At 38.3% G+C, this 16,062-nt stretch overlaps 1 protein-coding gene and 1 long non-coding RNA gene across 3 annotated transcripts in view; one reads left to right on the top strand and one right to left on the bottom strand.

The window, feature by feature from the left end:
• Positions 1–16,062, top strand: part of ARHGAP19 (Rho GTPase activating protein 19) — a 68,097-nt gene that overhangs the window by 38,052 nt on the left and 13,983 nt on the right. For both annotated transcript variants that reach the window (XM_042960579.1, XM_007080129.3), the window contains exons 7-9: positions 8,023–8,088; positions 10,047–10,238; positions 15,823–15,921. In XM_042960579.1, coding sequence (XP_042816513.1) covers positions 8,023–8,088; positions 10,047–10,238; positions 15,823–15,921 — 357 coding nt within the window. The remainder of the gene's footprint in view (positions 1–8,022; positions 8,089–10,046; positions 10,239–15,822; positions 15,922–16,062) is intronic.
• The window catches only part of LOC122231864, a 37,338-nt gene that overhangs the window by 18,682 nt on the left and 2,594 nt on the right, over positions 1–16,062 (bottom strand). The window contains exon 2 of the long non-coding RNA XR_006209134.1: positions 14,520–14,579. This is a non-coding gene — a long non-coding RNA (uncharacterized LOC122231864). The remainder of the gene's footprint in view (positions 1–14,519; positions 14,580–16,062) is intronic.

Genomic DNA, 16,062 nt, shown 5'->3' with positions numbered 1-16,062 from the left:
TTGACTAAGTACTTCATATAAGAGAAATCACACTTTTTGTGATTGGCTTATTTCACTTAGCATAATGTTTTCAAGATTCATCCATATTGTAGCATTTGTCAGAATTTCCTTCTTTTTTAAGGATGAGTAATATCCCTTTCATTGTATATACTGCATTTTGCTTATCATTTATCTGTTGAGGACACTTGGATTTCTCCCATGTTTTAGCTCTTGTGAATAATGCTGCTATGAACATGGATGTACAAATATCTTTTTTGAGACACTGCTTTCAATTCTTTTGGGTATACACCCAGGAGTGGAATTACTGGATCATGGTAATTCTAACAGAACTGCCATACTGTTTTTTTTTCTTCTTTCATTTTTTTTTTTTTTATGTTGCTATTTCTTTTTTTAATTTAATTTTATTTAAATCCAAGTTAGTTAACATATAGTGTAATAATGGTTTCGGGAGTAGAATTTAGTAATGCATCACTTAAATATAACACCCAGTGCTCATCCCAACATGTGCCCTCCTTAATGCCCATCACCCATTTAGTCCATTCCCCTACTCAACATCCCTCCAGCAACCCTCAGTTTGTTCTCTGTATTTAAGAGTCTCTTATGGTTTCCCTCCCTCTCTGTTTTTATCTATTTTTCTTCCCTTCCCCTATGTTCATCTGTTTTGTTTCTTAAATCCCACATATGAGTGAAATCATATGGTATTTGTCTTTCTCTGCCTGACCTATTTCACTTAGCATAATACATTCTAGTTCCATTCATGTTGTTGCAAATGGCAAAATTTCATTCTTTTTGATCACCGAGTAATATTCCATTGTATATTATACCACATCTTCTTTATACATTCATCAGTTGATGGACATTTGGACTCTTCCCATAATTTGGCTCTTGTTGATAGTGCTGCTATAAACATTGGGTTTCATGTTCCTTTTCGAATCAGCATTTTTGTGTCCTTTAGATAAATACCTAGTAGTGCAGTTGCTAGGTCATAGGGTAGTTCTATTTTTAATTTTTTGAGGAACCTCCATAGTGTTCTCCAGAGTGGCTGCACCAGTTTGCATTCCCACCAGCAGTGCAACTCTGCATCCTTGACAACATTTATTGTTACCTGCCTTATTAATTTTAGCCATTCTGACAGGTGTGAGGTGGTGTTGAGCATCTTTTCATGTGTCTGTTATTTGGATGTTTCTTTGGAAAAGTGTCTGTTCATGTCTTTTGCCCATTTCCTCACTGGATTATTTGTTTTTTAGACATACTTCTTTCTTTCTTTCTTTCTTTCTTTCTTTCTTTCTTTCTTTCTTTCTTTCTTTCTATCTTTCTTAATTTTTTTTTAACGTTTATTCATTTTTGAGAGACAGAGACAGAGCACGAGTGGGGAAGGGGCAGAGAGAGAGGGAGACACCAAATCTGAAGCGGGCTCTAGGCTCTGAGCTGACAGCACAGAGCCCGACATGGGGCTTGAACTCACGAACTGCAAGAGCATGACCTGAGCCGAAGTTGCACACTTAACCTCCTGAGCCACCCAGGGGCCCCCGGGCATACTGTTTTCTATAGTGGCTGTATTCATTTTACATTCCCTCCAGTGACGTACAAGGGTTCCCATTTCTTCACATCCTCACGAATACTTATTTTTTATTTTTTGGTAGTAACTATGAGGTGGTATCTCATTGTAGTTTTGATTTGCATTTCCCTAATGATTAGTGAGATGTTGAGCATCTTTCATGTGCTTATTGCCTATCTTCTTTGAAGAAATGTTGTTCAAGGCCTTTGCCCATTTTTGAATTGGGTTTTTTTGTTGAGTTGTAGGAGTTCTTTATATATTCTGATTAGTAATCCCTTATAAGATATATGATGTGCAAATATTTCCTCCCATTCTGTGGGTTGCCTTTTTACTCAGGTGATAGTCTTGCTACACAAAATGTAAAAACTTCTGTGAAATCCCCCATTAGTTTCTTTTTTTCCTTTTGTTGCCTGTGACTTTGATATCATATTCAAGAAATCATTGCTAAATCCAATGCCATGAAGCTTTTGTCCTATGCTTTTTAAAAATAATTTTATAGTTTTAGGTCTTATATTTAGTTTATAAATCCATTTTCAATTAACTTTTTAATACGGTGTTAGGTAAGTGTCCAACTTTATTCTTTTGCTGTGGACATAGTTTTCGCAGCTCCATTTCTTGAAAAACTGTTCTTTTTCCATTGAATAGTCTTGGCATGCTTGTTGAAAATCATTTAAGGATTTATTTCTGGATTCTCTATTCAGTTGGTCTATATGTTTGTCTTTATACCAGTACCACACTATTTTGATGACTATAGCTTTGTAGTAAATGCAGGGTGTAAACATGGAGACCTCCCTAGGATTTATTGACTACAAGGTGGTGAGTGATCCAGAGTCCAGAGTTTAGAAATGAAAGATCAGAATCTTAGGTTAAAAAACAAAGAGTCAGGGCTACATCAGGGGCTTTGGTGCCCAGGTCAAAGATTATCATCAGTTAGAGGTCAAGATCTAGATAAGTGAAGTAGAATAGTAGTCAAAGGACAACAGGAGAAAAAATGATTTTTAATGATGAACAAACATCTTTCAGACCTGTTCATTATATACTTCCTGATGAGGGGAACAGCTAGTTCCAAAACATGCATTTATGGGAATAAGTAGAGAGGAGTTGTGATTATGAACAGTAAGGCAATTACTTGACTGTAGTTGTGAATCAAAATGGAGAGTTTCTAGGTACAGTTCCTAATAGAACTCTCCTTCATTGAATTTTCTTGTTACTCTTGCTATAGGATTAACTTTTCATAGTCTACCACTCACAAGTTAAAAGAGAAGTGGGATCTCAGAGATCTCACTGCACCCCACGGTTTTTAGCCTTTCTACTTCTGATCTCTTTACCTGTGGAATCCATTCTCCCTTGTGCATGATTCAGTGTACATAGTTCAAGTATACAATGAGGTTGTACTTAACTATGAAGGATTTTAAGTGACTTAACACAAATTTGTTATCTCACAGTTCTGTAGGTCGTAAGTCTACAGGAGTCTCACTGGTCTAAAATCAAGGTTGGCAGGGATGCTTTCATTTCTGGATATTCTAGGAGAGAATTTATTTATTTGCCTTCTCCATCTTCCAGAGGTTGCCCACATTCCTTGGCTTATGATCCCCTTCCTCTATCTTCAAGGCTAGCAATGTTGTATCTCTCTCTTATTCCTAACTACGGTTGGGAATGGTTCTCTGCTTTTAAGGACCCATCTGAATAACCTAGTTAATCTCCCCATTGCAAGGTTCTTAACTTAATGACACCAGCAAAGTCCTTTTTACCATTTAAGATACCATATCACTGTGAAGGATTTTGAGAATAGAAATCACACAAATCTTAGAGATAAAACAAGAGTATGGGCTCCTGGATGTAATTCAGCTTGGTACAGTTCTAATTAATAGACCCTTTCAAACAGTCTGTTTTTACTCTACATTTTCCTTATATAGATTCCTGTTTCAGCTCCTCATCTTTGGGGTTTTGATTCTTGTTTGCTACTTTACCTTTGTTTCCAGACTAGTGTGAGCACTCTTTGAGCCTCTGTTGATCTTTGAAGGAGAGAAAAAACATTTCTTTTGAGATTTTAGTCTTCAGTCTCTCCTCTTTGATACTCACATCAGAACTGTTGTCTTTATGGGCATCTGCTTTACCACTTTGGCTAATTAGGTTCTTTCCTGAGCTTTTCCTTTGGATGAAAAATGGTCGATTATTCTGTGTGCTCTATCACTTATTCTGAGGTCCTATTGTACCTCCGGTTTGTTGTTCTTGTGCTTTGTTGTGTCTTCTTCTTCTCAGGCTTCTTTGGGTAGAGTTTTTACCTCCTAATCCTCAGATTCTGTGTTCTTTGTATTTTTTTCCTTAAAATTCCTCCTATTTCTAGTTCTGTCTTCTATTATCAGTCCCTCTGACCCAATCTAGTTTTATGTCTCCCTAACACGAGTCACAACATCTTTTCCTAGGGACTTATAATGATATACAATTAAGGCCAATTCCCATTTTATGTGAGAAGTCCTTTTGTTGATTCCCTCTGAACTGTAAAATACTTAACACCTCCAGATTTTCATTTAAACCCATCTGCTTCTGTCTCCCTTTCTGGATATGTCTTAAGCTCATAGTATCTTTTGGGGGCAGGGATTTTTTTTTTTAATTTAAAAATTAAAAAAAAATAATCTCACACCCAATGTGGGGCTCGAAGTCACAACCCCAAGATCAGGAGTCACATGCTCCACCAATTGAGCCAGCTAGGTGCCCCAGGTTTTTGTTTTTTTTGTTTTTTTTTTGTTTTAAATGAAGTTTATAGAATAGGTGGAGTGGGTTCTGTCATACTCTTGTTTGGAGGAAATTTCCTTTGGTTTTCAGCTCTACTTTATAGTTTAGCAAGGTAGAAATTAACAAGATATCATAATGTTTTTGTCACAAGACTCTTCTTAAAACTTTGTTATGAAGTTTTTCAAATACAGATAAAAGGTGAAAGAGTAAAACAGTGAACACTCATATAACTGTCAGATTCAACAAATGTTACCATTTGCCATATTTGCTTTTTTTTTTTCTCTATATATTTATGCTTTTTTTGGTGTTTGTTTTTGGCTGAACCCCTGACAGTAAATTGCAGACATGATACTTCACATCTAAGTACTTAAGCGTACATCTCCTAAGAATAAGAACATTGTCCCAATAGTCACAGTACCATTATCATGTCTAAGAAAATTAATGAGGATTTCATATTAGCTAATATTCAGTACAGATTCAAATTTCCTCATTTATCCTAAGAATGTATTTCATAGCTGCTGTTTTTAATAACATATACTAATCGAGGTTCATATATTGCCTTTGATTATTATGTCACTTTTAATCTGGAATAGTCCCTATGCTTTTTCTTCATGTCACAGACTTGTTGAAGTATTCAGGCCAACTGTGTTACAGAATATTCCATCTTCTAAATTTGTCTTACTGTTTTCTCAAGGTTATTTAACTTGTTCCTATGTATCCCTTTCTATGTAGTTCCTGTAAACTGTTAAGTTAGGTCTAGAGGCTTGATTAGATTCATATTAAGCATTTTTGCAAAGATTTATAGGTGATGTTTGTGTATCTCCTATTGCATCATGTTGCATCACATTCAGAGGCACAGAATGTCAGATTGTCTCACCCTCAGTGATGCTAATTTTGCTAACTGCCACATCTCTTAATTACAAAGGTACATTTTCCCCTTTGCAATTAGTAAGTAACCTGCAGGATGATTACCTAATGTAATGATTTTAGCACCCATCTGTAATCCTGCTGGAATCTATGGTGATACTGGGTATTACAAAATAGTGTTTTTCTAATTCTGTTTAATCTTTATTAGCTGACTTTTTTTTTTTCCTGTGGAGGAGAGCTTTCCTTTCCTCTGTTTCATTCTCTCTCTCTTTTTTTTAATGAATACCTCTATAGACTCATAGGTTTATAGTTATTCAAGGTGTTAGTCAATTTCAGTTGTTAATTTTAATTTTCAAATTGTCTCAGATTTGGCCAGTGAGAGCCCTTGCCAGCTCTTCCTGCTGTCTTTTTGACAGGACTCCATTAGTCTGAGTGTTTCCTTCCTGGCATAAAATGTCCCCAGCTCACTTTGCATTTGCTCTGCCCTGGGCCTGGAATCAATTATTTTCTTTAAGGAGCCCTGTTTTTTTTTTTTTTTTGAGTGACCCTAGGTATACTCATTGTTTCTGGGGTGTCATTGCTTTCTAGGCTCTTTGAGGGCAGGAAGTAGATTAAAAATTTTTTTAAAAGCAACTATTAGTTCATAGTAGTATCTCCAATTCAGATTTATCATTCCAGAGCTTTTTCTTGACTTCTTTTACTTTGTATCTGTTTTCAGTCATTGCAAATTCAAGATTTTAGTAGCATTTGTATGCTACTTGCTTTATCCTACAATATATAAAATATCAACATATAAAAAATTAGTTTAAAAAATACACCTATATAAACATGCTGACGGAAGTTTAAGGGAATCCCCTTATAGTTCCTTTTCCCTAGAATATATCTCACTCAGGATGTATAATTAGAATACAGGTTTTTTTTTTTTTTTTTAAAGGTTTATTTATTTTTGAGAGAGGGCTACAGCCCAAGCAGGGGAGCAACCGAGAGAGAGAGAGAAGGAGACATAGAATGCAAAGCAGGCTTCTGGCTTTGAGCTGTCAGCGTAGAGTCCCACACGGGGCTCAAAATCATGAACCATGAGATCATGACCTGAGCCAAAGATGGAATGCTTAACCGATGCCCCTAGAATACAGTTTCCAAAAGTTAGGTGGAATAGTTCTTTTTCTGTGCTTATGTTGTCAATCATATACTCAGATTATTCATTTTTTTCCCTGTTTGTGTTCAGGTTAGGGTTTACCTTTATTTCCTTTTGGGTTTAAGTGTATTTTTTTGACTCTGTAGTATATTTACATGCTTCAAAAGCCCAGCTACACAAAAGGGTATATACTTAGAGAAATCTCAGTCGTCTTCCTAACCATTTTCATTATTTTCTGGCTTATCCTTTTCTGGTTTATCTGGTTCCTTTTGTGTTTCTTTTTATAAAAACAAATAAGTGTGCATATGTATATATGTTCCTATTTCCTTTTTCTTACATAGGTGCTTTATATACTGTTCCATGACTTTTCTCATTCAACAGTAGATCCTGGAAGTTGTTCATATCAATTCATAAAGTGTTTCTTCCTTCTTTCCCTTACCCTCTCCCCTCTTTCGTTTTTAGTAACTAGATAGTTCTATGTTGTATGGATGTATAAAAATTCATTCAACCAGTTTTCTATTAAAAGACATTTAGGGGGCACCTGGGTGGCTCAGTCCATTAAGCGTCAGACTTTGGCTCAGGTCATGATCTCGCGGTTTGTGAGTTCGAGCCCTGCGTCGGGCTCTGTGCGGACAGCTCGGAGCCTGGAGCCTGCTTTGGATTCTATGTCTCGCCCTCTCTCTGCCCCTCCCTGCTCACACTCTGTGTCTCTCTGTCTCAAAAATAAATAAAACATTAAAAAAAAAAAGACATTTCGGTTGTGTTTAATCTTTTTTTTTAAAGTTTACTTATTTCTTTTGAGAGAGTGTGTGAGTATGAGTGGGGGAGGGGCAGAGAGAGAGAGAGAGAGAGAGAGAGAGAGAGAATCTCAAGCAGACTTCATGCTCAGCACAGAGACCAACTTGGGGCTCGACCTCACAAATTGTGAGATCATGGACCTGAGCCGAAATCAAGAGCTGGACGCTTAACCCACTGAGCTACATAGGCACCCCGTCTTTTTTTTTTTTTTTTAATGACAATTTAAATTGTGGCCAGGGGGAAAGTAACCATTCTGAAATATGTCCAGAGTGGTTTTTTTTTTTTTTTTAATGTTTATTTATTTATTTTGCTAGACAGAGAGTGAGCGTGAGTGGTAGAGGGGCAGAGAGAATCCCATGCAGGCTCCATGCTCAGCACAGAGCCCAATGTGGGACTCAATGTCACGACCATGAGATCGTGACCTGAGCCGAAATCAAGAGTCAGAGGCTTAACTGACTTAACTAAGTAAGCCACCGAGGCACCCCATATTTGATTTTTATATCTATAGTAGTGTCTTCTCAAAAACAGTTTTCCTATCAGATTTGTTGAAGTACCATTTTGGTGGCAAGAGAAAGGAAGCTATGGAATAGGGCATTTTGAGGATCTTTTGTTTTTCTTTCTTTTTTTTAAAATTCTCTTTTAAATGTTTATTTTTGTGACAGAGAGAGGGTGTGCATGCACACTAGTTGGGGAGGGGCAGAGAGAGAGCGGGACATAGGATCCCCCTCTGACAGTAGACAGCAGACAGCCCAATATGGGGTTCAAACTATGCTTAACTGACTAAGCCACCCAGGTGCCCCTGGGATCTTTTGTTTTTCAGAAGTAATCTGCTAGTCCAGTTATTTTGAGAGTCACTGTTTTTGTGGCCTGAAAGAAATTTAGATACTGCTAACCATTTGTTCTTGGTTTTCTTTTATATCCCGCCCAGGCTCCTGTTTATATTCGGGAATGTGCTAGATTGCACTATTTGGGCTCCAGATCTCAAGCATCAAAGGTAAGAATAGGAAACTGCTCTTAGTCTATTCAAGGAGAGAGTTAATTAAGATTAGTGGAGTTTTATTTTATTTACAAAAAAATTTTTTTTTAACATTTATTCGTTTTTGAGAGACAGAGAGAGACAGAGCGTGAGCAGGGGAGGAGCACAGAGGGAGGGAGACACAGAATCCGAAGCAGGCTCCAGGCTCTGAGCTGTCAGCACAGGGCCCGATGCGGGGCTTAAACTCACTGACTGTGAGATCATGACCTCAGCTGAAGTCGGACGCCTAACCGACTGAGCCACCCAGGCTCCCAGATTAGTGGAGTTTGTTTTTAAAAAAAAATTTTTTTTTTTTTAACATTTATTCATTTTTGAGAGTGAGAGAGACAGAGCATGAGCAGGGGAGGGTCAGAGAGAGAGGGAGACACAGAATCTGAAGCAGGCTCCAGGCTCTGAGCTGTCAGCACAGGGCCAGACGCGGGGCTCAAACTAATGGACTGCGAGATCATGACCTGAGCTGAAGTTGGGTGCTTAACCAACTGAGCCACCCAGGCGCCCCCCCAGATTAGTGGAGTTTTAAAACAAAGTGTGAGGGGTGCCTGGGTGGCTTACTTAGTTAAGTGTCCAACTCTTGATTTTGGCTCAGGTCATGTGATCTCATGGTTCGGGAGTTTGAGCCCTGCATGGGGCTCTGGGCTGACAGTGCAGAGCCTGCTTGGTATTCTCTCTCTCCCTCTCCTCTACCCCTCCCTCACTCGCACTCTCTCTCTCTCTCTCTCTCACTCAAAATAAATAAATAAACTTTGAAAAAATAATAAAACAAAGTATGAAATAAAAATAAGCCATGGAAAATAAAATGTTAGTGTTATAGTTCAAAATTATCTAGTCAGTTTGAGATAAGGAAAAAGACGGAGAAGAAAGTTATGTATTGAAATAAAAGTGCCCCCTCCGCCCCCCGCAGTCTTCTTGTTTCCTTTCAGAGGTGCTCCACTGGTAGATGGTATCCTCTACATGTGAGTGATGGCATAGACTGCATGTTTGAAGTTTTTCATAAAGCCCCTATGCATTCTTACAGCATATGATATAAACAGTCTGTAAATAGCAATGTATTAAATATTTTGCAGCAGTAAATAAGTTTTATATAATACATTCTTATTTCATGTTCAGTGGTAACACTCTACCAAATGTCTCAAACGCTTGAGACCACATGAGCTTAGAAAGCAAATGTGTGATGCTTATTAACAAGATTGCATATGATTCTTAAGCTTTAAAACTGAGAAGTTTAAAAAACTTCACAAGTACTTTTTAACGATTTCTATTTAGTCTGTCTTGGTTAGAAACTTAAGCTGCCATCTTATGCTATTGTTTCTGCCTCTTCTTCAGTAAATATTTGGTGTGACCTGGAGGACAGTATATGAGTTCAACTAGTGTAAGTGCAGTTTGGTTTTTCTTAGAGAGTTGTTGCCATTCCTCCACCGCTGCAGTGTAGTTACCCCATCATGTTGTCACGTGTAGGAAAGAGCACCCAGCCAAGAGCCCGTGCACTTGGTCTCCAGGATGGGTCTGTCCCTTTTAATATCTAAATGACTTTAAACTTATAGCTTAACTTCAGTTTTTTCTTTTATCAAATAGGAATGATGATACTTTCCCTGCTTACCTCATAGGATAGCAGTGAGAGTTATATGCGATTAAAAGATGCTTTGAAAACTGAACTCTTATATAAATATAATTTTTGGTGGCAATATTCTAAATGAATTTAGGTTCTCTAGGTAGGTCGTGGGAGTGGGCTGTTAATGTAGTCCATAATTAGCGATTTCTCTTCATCCGATAATTTTATGTTTAGGTTTTTCTTATTCCTTGATTTAAGAGTGTACCATGTTCCCCATTTCTCCCCCCTCTTTTGTTCCAGGGTTGTGGGAACCTGAAAATAAGCTGGCAGGATATATTAATTCGCTTTTCTTTAAAATTTTCTCTAGGATGATCTTGATCTGATAGCTTCATGTCATACTAAGTCCTTCCAGCTGGCAAAATCTCAGAAACGGAACTGGGTTGATTCCTGCTCTCATCAGGAGGAGACCCAGCAGCGTACAGAAGAGGCATTGAGAGAGCTGTTCCAACACGTTCACAATATGCCAGAGTCAGCGAAGAAGAAACAACTTATTAGACAGGTACCTGAAGGCAGGAAATGGTGACGGGCTTTAGGAATGTGGTCAAGGTTGTAGAATCACTAGGGAATACTGTTACAAATCTCGTTTAAGTTTTGGCTCGTATTGACCTACACTTGGCTCGGCCAAGGAAGCAAACTTGTCAGTGGAATCTCAGTGGCGGTGTCTATACTACTGCCCCAGTAGGGAAGGGAGTAGAGGGAGGCTCTTGGATTTCTACAGTTAAACGGAAGGATCCAAGTGTAGTTAGAGTTTCTCTAATTTCGGTCACGTACCAAATATGCTGAGAGAGAACCAGCAGTTATACAATATATTGTTCCGGAGTTTAAATCCTTCAGATATTCTTGGCAAATAATTTAATCCTTTGGAATTCCAATTTTCTTGTTTGTAAAATGGTAATTGAAATGTCCGCGTTTCATGACTATAAACATTAGAAAGAATCTGTGTAAAGTGGCTGGCATAGCAGAAAGCGGTAGCTCTTACTAATGAGTTGTCTGCAGTTAGGAAACACTATAAAGTGGGCCTGGTTTGATATTAGAAGGTAGGAATTCTGGTAGCTAAATTTGTTGATTTTGGAGCTGTGGGAACAAAGTAGTGCTCTCATTTGCCATTTTGAGACTTGAAGTGTAGCAGGAGTAAATCCCAACGACTTGGTTAATTTCTTTCTCAGGAAATATATTTTGTCTCAATCCCTCTTGAATTTTAGCTGAATAGGCAAGGTCAGCCTCTTGACTTCTTATTCAGCTGGGATCTTCTTGAGGGAAGTCCGTGTTTTTACTTTTTTTTTTTTATACCTAATCTCAAGCGTAGGGCCAGATATAACCAAGTGCTCAGAAAAAGTTGAACTGAGTTATTCTTAATAGTTGATAGAATCTTTTAAGAAAAGTTTTCTGTTACACTCTTTGAAGTTACTTTGAGATCTAGCAAATTGTGTTATGACTGGAATTTTCAGGGGTGTTGTCTGAGTATTATCACAGATTCAGAGCACTGCAGTGATTTAATTCTTGATAGAAACTAAGACAGCAACTCAGGTAGGACAAGTGTAATGACTTTGTCATCAAGAATGCAGAGGGTTAAAGATAATATGAAGGAAAAAGCTAGCATCATTTTTGGTCTTTTTAGAAAAATAGGAAATTATAGAGAAGGTTAAGAAGAAAATAAATCACTCATCTTACCAGTGTTTACCTTTTTGGTATTTCTTTTCGTTTTTTTCCTATGAATAAATTTTTACATAATTAGCATACCACATACTTTCTTTATCTCTTTTACTAAACATTACAGCATAAGCATTTTCTCATGCATTCTTGCAAACTCCTTGCATACGTTTCAAATACTGCCATTTTGTTTTGTGGAAAGTGTAATTTTACTATTTCCTGATTTTTCTCTGGTTATAAAAATAATAAATATTTACTATAGAAACATTGAAACCTCCAGAAGAGTGTAAAGAAGAAAAATCACCTGTAATCATCCTGAGATAACCACCAATAAAAATTTGGGAGTATTTTCTTCTAGCGTTTCTTTCCGTGAATATGTATTTGACATGTTTTTCTTTTGCTTGAGATCACAATATATATTCAGTTTTTATATTCCTGTCCTTTTCATTTAACATTATATCATGATCATTTTCTAGAGGCCGTGAACAAGGGCGTCTGGGTGGCTCAGTCGGTTGGGTGTCCGACTTTGGCTCAGGTCATGATCTTGCAGTTTGTGGGTTCAAGCCCCGTGTTGGGCTCTGCGCTGACGGTTTGGAGCCTGGAGCTTGCTTCGGATTCTATGTCTCTTTCTTTCTCTCTCTCTCTCTGTCTCTCAGAAACAAATAAATATTAAAAAACAACAACAACAACAAAAAGGGTCGTGAACATTTTTAACACTTGCATAATATTTCATCACTTATATCTAATGTATATACAATTTGCCTAACATTGAACATGTTTGGGAAATAGGTTGTTTTTTAGCTTATAAATTTTTGCTCATAGCTATTTTCATTGCAGAGTTTTTCCTAGAAGTGGCATGACCCAAGGATATGCTTTTTTTTTTTTTTTTTTTTTTTGGGTGTAGCTTATAGCTATTAGGTCACTTTTTTTTAAAGTTTATTTATTTTTGAGAGAGAGTGTGTGAGTGAGATGGGGCAGAGAGGGAGAGAGAGAATCCCAGGCAGGCTCTGCATTGTCTGCGCCGAGCCCAAAGTGGGGCTTGAACCCATGAACCGCGAGATCATGACCTGAGCTGAGTGGGGTGCCTAACTGAATAAGCCACCAAGGCCCCCCCCTTTTTATTTTTAAAGTTTTTAAATTTATATTAGAGAGAGAAAGAGCACGGGAGTAAGGGAGGAGCAGCGAGAGAGGGGGACAGAGGATCTGAAGCGGGCTCCACGCTGATAGCAGAGAGCCCAAGATGGGGGTTGAACCCATGAACTGTGAGATCATGACCTGGGCTGAAGGTGGATGCTTAACCAACTGAGCCACCCAGGCGCCCCTAGATCCCTTTTAATATATAGGTCTCTCTTTCTCTCCCCCCTTTTTCCCCCTAAAACATTGCCAAAGTTTGTTTGAATAATCTTAAATTCATTTGTTTATTTACTTATTTTTCATTTTTTTAATGTTTGTTTAATTTTGAGAGAGAGAGAGACAGAGTGTGAGCAGGGGAGGGGCAGAGAGAGAGGGAGACACAGAATCTGAAGCAGGCTCCAGGCTCTGAGCCCGACACGGGGCTTGAACTCCTGAACCGTGAGATCATGACCTGAGCTGAAGTCGGATGCTTACATGACTGAGCCACCCTGGCGTCCCTGAGTAAACTTAAATTTTTTTTTGGTAAATGTTCATTTTTTGAGAGAGAGAGAGAGAGCATGCGAGTGGGGGCGGAGGGGCAGAGAGAGAGGGAAGAGAACACAAAGCAGGCCCCAGGCTCTGAGCTGTCAGCACAGAGCCTGACCCGGAGCTGTCAGCACAGAGCTGACCCGTGAGATCATGACCCGAGCCGAAGTCGGACACCCAACCGACTGAGCCACCCAGCTGGCCCTTAAATTTAAAACAATTTAGATTTACGGGACACCTGGGTGGCTCAGTTCGTTAAGCGTCCGACTTCAGCTCAGGTCATGATCTCATGGTTTGTGAGTTCGGGCCCCACATCTGACTCTGCTGACAGCTCAGAGCCTGGGGCCTGCTTCTGATTCTGTGTCTCCCTCTCTCTCTCTGCCCCTCCCCCACTCACTCTCTGTCTCTCTCTCTCTTTCTCAAAAAATAAATAAACATTAAAAAAAATAATAAGTAAAATTTAGATTTAGGAAAAGCTTGCAAATATAATACAGAGAATTCTCACATACCCTTCACTCAGGGTACCCTTCACTCCTGATGTTAACATTGTTAAGACTGGGATGCCTAGGTGGCTCAGTTGGTTAAGCATCCGACTTTTGATTTTGGCTCAGGTCATGCATGATCTTCTGCTAGTCCCATGTCTGGTTTTGCACCGTTGTGGAGTCTGCTTGGGATTCTCTCCCCGTCTCTGCCCTGTCTCCCTCATTCGCACTTGTGTTCTCTCTCTCTCTCTCTCTCTCTCTCTTAAAAAAAATTGTTAAAACTTAATGTTACTATTAACATGATAGATTTTACTCAGATTTTATCAGTTCTTTCGCTGATACCCTTTTTCTGTGTCAGGATCTAATCCAGGTTACCGCATTTGTGTTTAAATACACACATTCTCTCTCTGCACTTCATTTGTGAAAGAAACCAGATTGGTTTCCACAGACTGGATCTTGCTGGTTGCACTTCTGCGGTTTTATTTAACATGTTCCTCCATCCTCTGTATTTATTATACATTTGTAGTTAGATCTAATTATAGAAACTGATTTGAATATCAATTAGGTTTTTTTCTTTTTGGTAAGAACTTCATAGGTGGTGTGAGTTTTTTAATACAGTAGTTCCTGCCTCTTATCTTCAGGGGATGCATTCTAAAACCCCCGGTGGATGCCTGAAAACTGTGGATAGTGCTGAACCCTATATATACTATGTTTTTTTAATACATACATACTTATGATAAAGTTTAATTTATAAATTAGGCCCAATGAGAGATTAACAACAATAACAATAACCACAATAATAATAAAATAGAACAAATATAACAGTATACTGTAATAAAAGTTATGTGGATGTGTTCTCTCTCAACATACCTTACTATAGTGTTCTCACCCTTCTTATGATAATGCGAAGTGATAAAATGCTCATGTGATTTGGTGAAGTGAGGTGAATGATGTAGGCATTATGATGTAGCGTTAGGCTTACTACTGACCTCTGACCGTACATCGGAAGGAGGATCATCTGCTTCTGGACTGTGGTTGATTACAGGTAGCTGAAACCACGGAAGGCAAAACCATGAATAAAGGGGGGCTACTGTATGCATTTTTAAAAGACTCTGGACACACATTGCTAAACAGCTTCCCAGAAAGTTATTAATGCTCTCACAAGCTGGATACAAGAGAACCCACCTTACTGTACCTGTCCAACATGATCAGGAATGATGGGTTGTCACTTGTCCCAATATACCCTGGAGGGATGCTTGCTTGCGAAGCTCTTTAGAAGTGACTAAATTTTCTGTCAGCTGAGATAATTAATGTCGAGAACATTTTGGTACCTATATAATATGTATGAAAAGTGTCATTTTTTAAAGTCTCCAGAACTGAACCTGAACTGATAAAAATTTGCAAAATTAAAATTCACATGTAAAAACTATATGTTGAAAAGGAAGATAAGTAGAATTAAGTACTATGTCATTTTTTGTAACTGGGAAGATGAATGGCTAATCAAAGCATTAAATAAGACTATATAATGTCTTAGGTCTTCCATTTTTCCATGTTAGATACTATTAAACAGAGAGCTGATATTGATAAAAATGCCAATTCTTTTGAGAGAGAGGGCACGAGCAAGTTGGGGAGGGGCAGAGGGAGAGGGGGAGAGAGAATCCTACATAGTCTCCACGTCCAGTGCAGAGCCTGACTCGTGGCTCAGTCTCACAAACCGTGAGATTGTGACCTCAGCCAAAATCAAGATTCGGATGCTTAACCGATTGAGCCACCCAGGTACCCCGACAAATTTTTATTCTGATGTATTTCCTCTGATAATAATGCTGGCAAGCAATCATGATAGATGTCCATTTAAAGAGCTTTAGTCACTTTTTTATTCTGTGTGCAATTTATGTTAAATTAAGGACTGTTTTAGGTTGTGCTAGTCACTCTCTTTGTTCAAGGTACTTTCTGCAGAAAAGTCTTGATTACCAGCTGGAGATCTTGGACAAATTACATAACTCCCAGAGTCTCAGTTTCCTTGTCTGTAAAATAGGGGTAACATTTCCAACCTCATATAGTACATGTGAAAAGGAAAATGAAGTGCAGTCTTCTTAGAGTAATTTAAAAAATTTTGAATCTTTTTGGCAACATCATTTGCTTTGAGATTTGCTTGCCAACCTACCAATCCATATGTGTGGAGACTCACTTATTCCTGGATTTTTCTGGATGTTTATACTTAGCTATTGATTATTACAGAATCCTATCTCTTGATGGGGGAAATAATAGTAAAATGTTTATGTTTTCTCTTAGTTTAATAAGCAGTCGGTGACTCAGACACCAGGGCGAGAATCTTCTACTCCTCAGGTACAGAAGAGAGCCCGTTCACGTTCCTTCAGTGGCCTTATCAAGGTAGGTATGCTGTGCTGTTGTTTTCAGCATTGACTTAGAGAAAATTTAACAGTGTGACTTTTCTTATGCATAAACAGTTTTCTTCTATTCTTTGGGATCCTATAAAGGGTTTGTTTGTAAGAGGTTAAAGATAGAATTTGG

Source organism: Panthera tigris, chromosome D2, assembly GCF_018350195.1.
Source record: "Panthera tigris isolate Pti1 chromosome D2, P.tigris_Pti1_mat1.1, whole genome shotgun sequence".
Taxonomy (NCBI): domain Eukaryota; kingdom Metazoa; phylum Chordata; class Mammalia; order Carnivora; family Felidae; genus Panthera; species Panthera tigris.
This window is presented reverse-complemented; position numbering and strand designations above follow the sequence as displayed.